Below are 10,830 nucleotides of genomic sequence, written 5' to 3'. Positions count from 1 at the left end.
CTTGGAATTTTGCTAGTGTCCCATATGTATACTGTAAGGAAGAAAAATGCAAGCTGGAAAATAGGAAAAAATGGACATAAAAGTTGCTCAGTCACCACTATTAATTTAGCACTAAGTTTAAGATGAACTGTATAATCTGAATTACCATTCTACATCATAGTTTTGCTTTGTGCTACAGCCAAAAATTTATTTGATTAACTTGATTTTAAAGTGTGGTGTGACTGGAAGTACAGACAAACGTAGAGCAAAAATACACCACAGCTTATGGTACAGGCAATGTCAAATGATTATGATAAACTTTGAAATTGCTGTTATTGCTGCATGAACACACTACTAGACAGCTTACAACCACACCATGTAACTTGGGGTTCAGAGAAGCAGTTTAAGGAAAAAAAAAAAACCCACCAAACAAAAATACCCCCACCAAACAAAAAAAAAAACCCAAACCAAACATTGTGTAGTTTTAGGTCCTTGGAAAGCCAGTATCAAGTGTTTCATAGAGCTGGTCTTCTCAGGACAGAAGAATACAGACCTGACAACTAATACACACAGCAAAATTGATACAACTCTGCAATAACGTTGCTCACAGATGCTTTGAAAATGAATGTTCACTAACTTTATAAGGCAACAAAGTTAAGGAAATGCCTGTCAATAGCAAGGGTAAAGTGACATCCTTTTGAGATGTTTGATAGAGCTTTAATTTCAGGACAGCCACAGCAACACAGCTGAAGGGTCCAACAGCTGAGGTTCCTTTAGGTTACATAGCCTACTGCTAAGGTAAGTTCTCCTGTTCCTATTTATAAAAGTAAATGGCAAGACGTGAAATCTCGTTATAAAAGTTAACACAGTATGTGATCTATTACATGACAGCAGCAATGCATAACTCCACTTAAAAAAAAAAAATCCACATAGTAGTTTGTCTTTCACGAGAGGAATGGTGAATGGAACACGCTACACAAAGGATAGAGATTGTGTATTTCTCAAAAACAGTGTATGTCATGCTAGTAAAAATAAAATGCTAGTGAAAAATTCAGTTTTCTTAGAATTGTAATAGGCTGACTTTACCATAATATCACGTGGAGTTTCTAGATGGTACAAGGCTATTTGTATTTCTGTACTGACATAACTCTTAGTACTGTGATATCATAAGAGTAGCTGCCTGCAGCCATTAGTCACAAAGTTTAGGATTACTTCTAAGTATTCACTGCAGAGGAAGTTGTAACTCTCCTTTAAAAAAAAAAAATCGTCAGGATCAAAAGGAAATTTCCCCCCCCAGCCAACAGGCTTTTGGGTATGAAATACAAATATTTTTGCAGCCGCTAAAGGCAATAATAAAAACCAGCAAGATAAGCATGATATTCACAACTGAAATGTGTAAGTGTTTTGACCTTTTTCAAAGAAGGCTGTTTACAGTAATCAAAAGCCATTTTAAACCAAAAGAGAAAAATAATTTAAAGTATGAAATTACAAAAAATTGCTTCTTATAACAAATGATAAAGTATAATGAACTTGGTTCAGCATAGCTAAATATTATTTTAAAAAAGCATGAAAATGCCTACTTTAAAAAGGTGTAAGACTATAAATAACCTTCTAAAAAGGTGCTGCAGTATGTCTTGCTAAACGTACCATGCTGGAAGCAAACACATTCTTGAACGTGTATTGAATTCAACTCTTATTTCTCGATTATGCTGTAGTCACTTGTTATTTTTCATACTGACATACACTTCTTCAAACTAAGAAGAAAAAAAAAATCTTAGTTGCACGTTACTGAATTTCAGCTATTGTAGTGCAACTAGGAATTCTGCTCATTCTGGAACATCACACTGCTACATAGCAAGCTTCTCTGCAAGGAGCTGTTTAATTGGTTTTTCAAGCAGATGATATATTCAGTGCAGTGAAAGGGAGGTTTTTATAGCTGGTTTGATGTCTCAGCCGAATCCCAAAGTTACTCTAACAGCAAGTATTCTCCCAACTCAAAATGCCCCCCTCATTTAACTGGCCACACATTACTAGCGCAAATATAAAAAGTGCTTAAGAATCGGGCATTCTTGATTATATAAAACACACATCTGAACAACTTGGCTTTCTGTCCAAAACAGAATTTTCGGAACAAAATAAAGAAAGAAGTGACCTGAAAATTAACATTTCAGGCCATTTTTTCCACATACTGAATCATTTACCAAAGAAAGACTATTTCTTTGCCAAAGCAAGCCTCCTGTGGAATTGATGGTCAAAACTGCTGGCTCTGAATTTTCAGAAATGAAGAGGAAAAGTAATCTTCAACTGGGGTTTCTTTTCTCACTTCAGTGGCTGTGAATCACCTGTTGGGGGCGGGGGGAAGGGAAGGAACATCTGAAAAGCTAAATGGCTGTACAAATACTCTCTGATCAACATATTCGGCAATTCCAACATGCAATACTGAGCAGCATCTTTTAAAGCCTTGATTCTCTTTGTTCCCAGGGTAATGACACTTCAACTCTGGAGCCAGGACACACAGAATATGACCAAGTCTTTTTTTTTGCCTTTTGGTATTATTGGCGATGAACACAGATTAGAGCTTGAAGAGGCCCAAAATACTAGATTAGAAGACTATGGAGAGCAAAAGCTCACTTCTTTACCCAGTTACATTGTCCATCACTCCCAGGAACCCAGGCTTCACATTACTTACAGTACTCTAAATGCACTATAGTGATTTATGTGTACATACACACAGATAGGCTTGGGATACTTTTGATAACCAATAATCTTCTGTTTTTTCATACAGAAGCTACTGCATCTTTATACTGCTTGTTCAGCTGTACTTCAGATACACAGAATGCCTCAACATTTTTGTACATGGGTTAGAGTGTCCGTAAGGAAGGAACTGCTCTTAAAAAAAAAAAGTTAGTCGTAACTTCATGTACAAGTTAACTCATAAAGCAGGTAATACAAGAGACAACTAGATCTCCTGCAGGAATTAGTTACTATTAGTTTGTCTTGAAACTTCAACAATTAAGGAAATCACTTCAATGTGCATTTTAATACTACTGCTGCACATACATTAAGACACTTTTTGGCACTTGATAAACATACATCATTATATCAGATTTAGCCTTCATTCCTAAGGCAAATAATTGCATTACATTTAGCCTATAAGGATGTATATGTATTAAGCATAGTTTGTAACATATGTGCCAATATACTTTTGTATAACTGTTTTCAACCTAAAATCTCTATGTAACTGGTATTTTGGATGAGCAAAACCTACAGTTAAAAATCAGTAGATCAATCTTTTTAATAAAGCATGGTATTAAACTGATAACCTTATAATGAAGAATACTATTCTGCAATTTCTACAACAGACTTTTATTAGATTTTATTCTTGTGTAATAACTACTGGGTAACCAGTCTATATGTTCAAGCAAGTACACTCATCTATGTGAAAAGTATTTATTCAGCTGAATTTCACGAGGGCTTTGTTTCAATCTCTCTGTTTTCTCAGATTATTTCACACACTTCCATAGCAGGGGCCTGTTTTTCCTTTCTGAACTGTTAGCTATTTTGTACAACCATTTCCAAATCAAATCTGTACTATCTGTTAAACAGTCTCATCTCATGAAAACAAGATTGTTTTCATAATAAAATATGGTATTGGTAAGAGAAAGCAGGTCCCAGGTGTGTGAAAAACTGCAAGGAGCACACACTCAGAACTCTGACACTGCATCCTGCTTTAGGTCCAAGTGATTTCCCAGGACCTCAGCATTTGACAGGAGTGCATCCTTAAAAGGGGAAAATGCCATAACTATAGACTGTTAAAAAGGAGACAACAACTGTTGCACTACAGGTACTGACTGCATGGCAGTGATTTTCAACCTGTGCTCTGAACTGCTTCTAAAGGGCTGCAAAAGATAGCAGAGAAAAACACGTGTATTTATATTGTACAGCAATGTACACATAAGACTTCTAAGAGGATACACTTCCAATGGAAAACGTTTAGGGGGGTCCACCAACTAGATTCAAAGTCACTCTTGGATAAACTTTTTTTTTTTTTTTTTAAATGACCCATAGTGTTAAAGAGTATTCTTGCTAAATAATGCAAACAAGATCCCAAAGAACAAGTTATATTTACTAAAACCATAAAGTCAAATCACAAAGTTTAAATTTGCTCAGTTATATAGGAAAAGAGAATAATTGCACTGAGAAAGCCAAGTAAATTCCAAGGCATGTCCTTTTTTATAGTTATCACTTGATTTCTGAAGGGCTGTGGTAGTGGGAATTTTCAGTATGCAAATAACAGAAAAAGTTAGATCCAAGCAAAATTATTCTCACTTTGAGTTTCAGCAAGAGTTAAGTACACCTCCACTCCTGGATTTTCAACTCCAAAACTAACAGTACATTTGCTATAGAAGGAGCATGCCATAATTAAACAGTATTAAAACATTAATGTGGCCAATGGCTAGTTCATGAAGAAATAAAGGCAACATTTATTTTCCTTTCTTAAAAATTTTAAATATAATTATTTGAAAATAGCATACCAATGGAACAGTTTGAGACATAGTATTTCATAATCACAACAACATTCAGCAGATGATGTGCTAAGTCACCATCACTTTTTAAACAGCTGTAGCACTTTATCAATAGTCACTCTCCAGCTATGGTAATAACTAACCAGGATAGAATTGCCTGATTGTAAACATCCAAAAAGGTTATCTTTTTTCTACTGCTAGCTGTGTTGCAAGGATTATAAATATTTATCTTCCATACTCTTGAAATAGCCTTTGATTTCTAAATAAATTTTTAAATTCTTTAGAGATTGTCATACCTATCTTTTATCCAAATTTTAAATACTTGCAAATAAGTTTAATGGGACCTTTTATTCAAACTTAAGTTCATCCACATGCCAGTAGCAGAAAAGAACCACCACAGAAGAATAGTGCTGTATGGTGGTGTTGTAATCAAGAATCTCTTTGTGCTATTGATGCAGCCTTAATTTTGAAAGCTAATCTCTTGCCCATTTCTGGTTAGTTCTGAAATCATTAACTTCATCTGCTGAACTCTAATATCTGTACTTTCAGGCACTGTAGCTTAGTATAATGCAAGTTCATGGGATTCATATGAGTAGCAGAAGTATAAATTATATTTGTATATTTACTGTTTATAGTCTAGAAATTCAATTAAGTCAGAATGTTTACAGATTGAAACCAAGCTATCAAAGAGTCAGTCACACAGGGTAACCAATGAGATTTCAATGTGTTCAGCAGTCAAATCTAATCGTCCTTCACTTGGAGCTATTCAGTCTGAAGCGATAAACACGCCAAATTTTTACAAGGCCAGAAGTAATTAGAAAATAAGTACAGGGTGTGTCCAAGAGAGATTGTGCTGCTTTGTTACTTAAAAGCTTTTTAAAGCATTTTGGTAAGCTGCAAACAGTCCCTTCAAATTTACTAAATAGAGCTTTTTATAGGAGCAGTCCTGTCACTATTCAGCAAAAGTATTAAAACAATAAGAGGCTAAGATGTTGCCTAAAAAAAGTTTTCCTTACTATAAACTTTAAATTCCTTTGAAAAGTCAGTGATACTAAATTCATATGTGCATGTTTTACCACACTGGACATCAGACAGTTTAGTTACATCCATACTAAGTCTCCTAGAATGCATAACCTGAGGCTTAGCAGCTATTGCTATACAAAAAGTGTTGAAGAATTTTTTTTTTTTTTAAATGTAGGTTAATTACAGGTTAATTTTCCCAGTCTGTGCAAGGCAAACTCTCCTCTTCATCCTCTGATTCAGGTGATGCTTCCTTAATTCGTCGCAATGCTTCATGGATGCTCCTTGTCAGAGGGTCAGTATCACGCAGAATTGTAAAGGATTCTCTCAAAACATCTTTCTGCACTTTCTTCAGTTTCACCCCTTTCCTGATCTGTGCCAAGATGTTATTACTATCATCTTCATCGGGAAAAGGAGGGAGACTTCTCTGCTCAACTTTTCTTAAGTGAAAGCTGCCACGCTTCAAGGAAGCCAGCACTTCATCCATTGGGGAACTCACTGCAGAAAAATCAAAAGACCTTCAGTATTATTTTTACTAAATTTATTCAGTCTTCTTTTTTATTTCCTACAGACCAAAAAGTAGCCACATGCAATTAATGTGATAGTCCCACACCATAAGTATAAAGGAGACTGTAGTATTTTCAATTTTATCATTCTGTAGCTCTATTATTGTTTTAGCCTACAAATTTATCTTCCCTATTTACCAGGTTGTCGTGGTTAAACCCGGCAGGCAGCCAAATACCACGCAGCCGCTCGCTCACTCCCCACCCACACAGTGGGATAGGGGGGAGAATCAGGATGAAAAAAAAAAAAAAAAAAAAAAATTTTGAGGATTGAGATAAAGACAGTTTAATAGAACATAAAAAGAAATAATAATAATAATAATAATAATAATAATAATAATAACAACAATGATGGAATACACAAAGTGAGTGATGCACAATGCAATTGCTCACCACCCACTGACCGATAACCAAGTAGTGATCCCTACTTCCTGGATCACGCCTACCATTCATATACTGAGCATGATGTCACATGGTATGGAATACCCCGTTGGCCAGTTGGGCCAGCTGTCCTGGCTATGCTCCCTCCCAGCACTTGGTAAAGCATGTAAGCTGAATGTCCTTGACTAGCAGGGTACTTAGTAACAACTGAAAACATCAGTGTGTTATCAACATTCTTCTCATACTAAATCCAAAACACAGCACTAGGAAGAAATTTAACACTATCCTAGCCGAAACCAGGACAGTATCCACCCCTTATTCTATACCATTTACGTCATGCTTAGGTCTCACATTTTCTAATACATTCCAATTAATCACCACCACCTTTCTTGTCTACATATATCTCTCTCTCTCTACACACAAACACACACACACACACACACAGAGACACAGAGGTATCATTCCCTTAGTCTATGGGCCATCCCTCTAAAACGTCCATTGAGTTCATTTAGTCCATGACTTTGAGCTCTATCTGTCATAACAGTCTTTCAGGGCAGGAGAGATGGTGTGTGGTGTTGGACTGTTGCATCCTGAAGCCAGTTCTGCTCCAATATTGCTGCGCTCGTCCGGTTCTATCATCGTTGCACTTTGCTCGGTTTCATCGGAGTTAGTTCATTCTTCATTAATCTGGGTGATTTTCACTGCTGTACCATGGATAGCAACCATAGAAATAACGATATACAATATCATATAACAACTGACATCATACAATTCAGTTCATTGGCTATTTTCACCCAAAATTAAATCCCCTTGAGGTACACACCGGACTTCCCCATCCTTTCGCATCACCCACCAAGTGAACCCAGGTCCTTGAGCAAAAGCAATCCCATGGATGGGTTTTCCCTTGCCAGAGGCAGGAGTAACCCAGACTGTCTTCCCCAGCATATTTCTTATGTGCACGACAGGGACTTTATCCCCCTCTACAGTACGTAAGAGTCTCGATTGGGCAGGGCCAGCTCGAATGGCAGATCCCCTGGTGTTGACTAAACAGGTGGCTTTTGCTAAATGTGTGTCCCAATGCTTCAGTGTCCCACCACCCATTGCTTTCAGCGTAGTCTTTAGCAGTCCATTGTATCGTTCGATTTTCCCAGAGGCTGGTGCATGGTAGGGGATGTGATAGACGCACTCAATGCCGTGGTCTTTGGCCCAGGTGTCTATGAGGGTGTTTCAGAAATGAGTCCCATTGTCTGATTCAATTCTTTCTGGGGTGCCATGTCGCCACAGGACTTGCTTTTCAAGGCCCAGGATGGTGTTACGGGTGGTGGCATGGGGCACAGGGTATATTTCTAGCCAGCCGGTGGTTGCTTCCACCATGGTGAGCACATAGCGCTTACCGTGCCGGGTTTGTGGGAGTGTGATATAATCTATCTGCCAGGCCTCCCCATATTTACACTTCAACCATCGTCCTCCATACCAAAGAGGCTTTACTCGCTTGGCTTGCTTGATTGCAGCGTACGTTTCACATTCATGGATAACCTGTGCAATAGCGTCCATGGTTAAGTCCACCCCTCGATCACGAGCCCATCTGTATGTTGCATCTTTTCCTTGATGGCCTGAGGTGTCATGGGCCCACCGAGCTCTAAATAATTCACCTTTAGGTTGCCAGTCCAAATCCACCTGAGCCACTTCAATCTTAGCAGCCTGGTCCACCTGCTGGTTGTTTTGATGTTCCTCAGTGGCCCGACTCTTGGGCACATGAGCATCTACATGATGTACTTTTACAGCCAGGTTCTCTACTCAGGCAGCAATATCTTGCCACAATGCAGCAGCCCAGTTCGGTTTGCCTCTGCGCTGCCAGTTGTTCTGCTTCCACTGCTGCAACCACCCCCACAGGACATTTGCCACCATCCATGAGTCAGTATAGAGATAAAGTACTGGCCATTTTCCTCGTTCGGCAATGTCCAAGGCCAGCTGGATGGCTTTCACCTCTGCAAACTGGCTCGACTCACCTTCTCCTTCAGCAGTTTCTGCGACTTGGCATATAGGACTCCATACAGCAGCTTTCCATCTCCTATGCTTTCCCACAAGGCGACAGGACCCATCAGTGAACAGGGCACATTGCTTCTCATTTTCTGGTAGTTTGTTATACAGTGGGGCCTCTTCAGCAAGTGTCACCTCCTCCTCTGGGGATATGCCAAAATCTTTGCCTGCTGGCCAGTTCGTGATCACCTCCAAGATTCCTGGGCGACTGGGGTTTCCTATTCGGGCCCGTTGTGTGATCAGGGCGACCCACTTACTCCACGTAGCATCGGCTGCATGATGTGTAGAGGGGACGCTCCCTTGGAACATCCAGCCCAGCACCGGCAGTCGGGGTGCCAGGAGGAGCTGTGCTTCAGTACCAACCACTTCCAAAGCAGCTCGAACCCCTTCATATGCTGCCAATATCTCCTTCTCAGTTGGAGTGTAGCGGGCCTCAGATCCTCTGTATCCCCGACTCCAGAACCCTAAGGGTCGACCTCAAGTCTCCCCTGGTGCTTTCTGCCAGAGGCTCCAAGTAGGACCATTCTCCCTGGCTGCGGTGTAGAGCACATTCTTCACATCTTGTCCTGCCCGGACTGGCCCAAGGGCTACTGCCTGAACTATCTCCTGTTTAATTTGTTCAAAGGTTTGTCGTTGCTCAGGGCCCCATTTGAAGTCGTTCTTCTTCCTGGTCACGTGATAGAGAGGGCTTACAATCTGACTGTAATTTGGAATATGCATTCTCCAAAAACCCACAACGCTTAAGAAAGCTTGTGTTTCCTTTTTGCTAGTTGGTGGGGACATGGCTGTTATTTTGTTGATCACATCCATTGGGATCTGACGACATCTGTCCTGCTATTTTATTCCTAAAAACTGGATCTCCTGTGCAGGTCCCTTGACCTTACTTTGTTTTATGGCAAAACCAGCCTTCAGAAGGATTTGGACTATTCTCTCCCCTTTCTCAAAAACTTCCTCTGCTGTGTTGCCCCACACAATGATGTCATCAATGTATTGCAGGTGTTCGGGAGCCTCACCCTGTTCCAGTGCGGTGTGGATCAGTCCATGGCAAATGGTAGGGCTGTGTTTCCACCCCTGGGGCAGTCGGTTCCAGGTGTACTGGACGCCCCTCCAAGTGAAAGCAAACTCTGGCCTGCACTCTGCTGCCAAAGGGATGGAGAAGAAGGCATTAGCGATATCAGTTGTGGCGTACCACTTGGCTGCCTTTGACTCCAGTTCGTATTGAAGTTCTAGCATGTCCGGCACGGCAGCACTCAGTGGCGGCGTGACTTCGTTCAGGCCACGGTAGTCTACTGTTAGTCTCCACTCTCCATTGGACTTTCGCACTGGCCATATGGGACTGTTAAAGGGTGAGCGAGTCTTGCTGATCACTCCTTGGCTCTCCAGTCGACGAATCAGCTCATGGATGGGAAGCACGGATTCTCAGTTGGTGCGATATTGCCGCCGGTGCACTGTTGTGGTAGTGATCGGCACCTGTTGTTCCTCGACCCTCAGCAACCCCACAACAGAAGGGTCCTCCGAGAGACCAGGCAAGGTGGACAGCTGTTTAATTTCCTCCGTCTCCAGGGCAGCTATACCAAAAGCCCACCGGTACCCTTTTGGGTCCTTGAAATACCCTCTCCTGAGGTAGTCTATGCCAAGGATGCACGGAGCCTCTGGGCCAGTCACAATGGGGTGCTTCTGCCACTCATTCCCGGTTAGGCTCACTTCGGCCTCCAATACAGTTAACTCTTGGGATCCCCCTGTCACTCCAGAAATACAAATGGGTTCTGCCCCTTTATAGCTTGATGGCATAAGGGTACACTGTGCACCAGTGTCTACGAGAGCCTTATACTCCTGTGGCTCTGATGTGCCAGGCTATCGAATACACAGTCCAGTAAACCCGGTTGTCCCTTTCCTCCACCTGGCCAGAGGCAGGGCCCCTCTAGTCCTGGTCATAGTATCCATTTCTCACGTCTTGCAAACGTGAGTCAAGAATTTCTTCATTGCAATTACAATCCAAAGTAAGATCAGCCCTTCTACTCTGTCTGGGGAACTGTTCACTGGAAACTGGACCGTTGTGAGACAGGTTTTTCCTGAAAACTGGAGCAGCATTTTTCCTGGGAGAACCCCCTTGCGTGATTGTTTTTCCTTGCAACTCACGTACACGTGCCTCTAGGGTCGAGGTAGGTCTTCCATCCCACTGCCTCATGTCCTCTCCGTGGTCATGCAGGTAAAACCACAGGGTGCCCCGTGGTGTGTACTTCCTATATCCTCTCTGTTGAGCAGAAGAACGCTGACTCCTAATGGCTGAGATACTGGTCCATACAGGTGGGGAATAGGAC

At 41.1% G+C, this 10,830-nt stretch overlaps 1 protein-coding gene across 1 annotated transcript in view; it reads right to left on the bottom strand.

The window, feature by feature from the left end:
- Nucleotides 1-5,692: 5,692 nt before the first annotated feature.
- LOC142075067 (junction-mediating and -regulatory protein-like) overlaps nucleotides 5,693-10,830 on the bottom strand; it is a 99,824-nt gene continuing 94,686 nt past the window's right edge. The window contains exon 10 of the mRNA XM_075136072.1: nucleotides 5,693-6,023. Within this exon, the coding sequence (XP_074992173.1) occupies nucleotides 5,716-6,023 (308 nt within the window). The 3' untranslated portion in view covers nucleotides 5,693-5,715. The remainder of the gene's footprint in view (nucleotides 6,024-10,830) is intronic.

Source organism: Calonectris borealis, chromosome W (assembly GCF_964195595.1).
Source record: "Calonectris borealis chromosome W, bCalBor7.hap1.2, whole genome shotgun sequence".
Taxonomy (NCBI): domain Eukaryota; kingdom Metazoa; phylum Chordata; class Aves; order Procellariiformes; family Procellariidae; genus Calonectris; species Calonectris borealis.
Note: the sequence above shows the minus strand (reverse complement) of the source record. Positions and strands in the feature narration are given on the sequence as shown.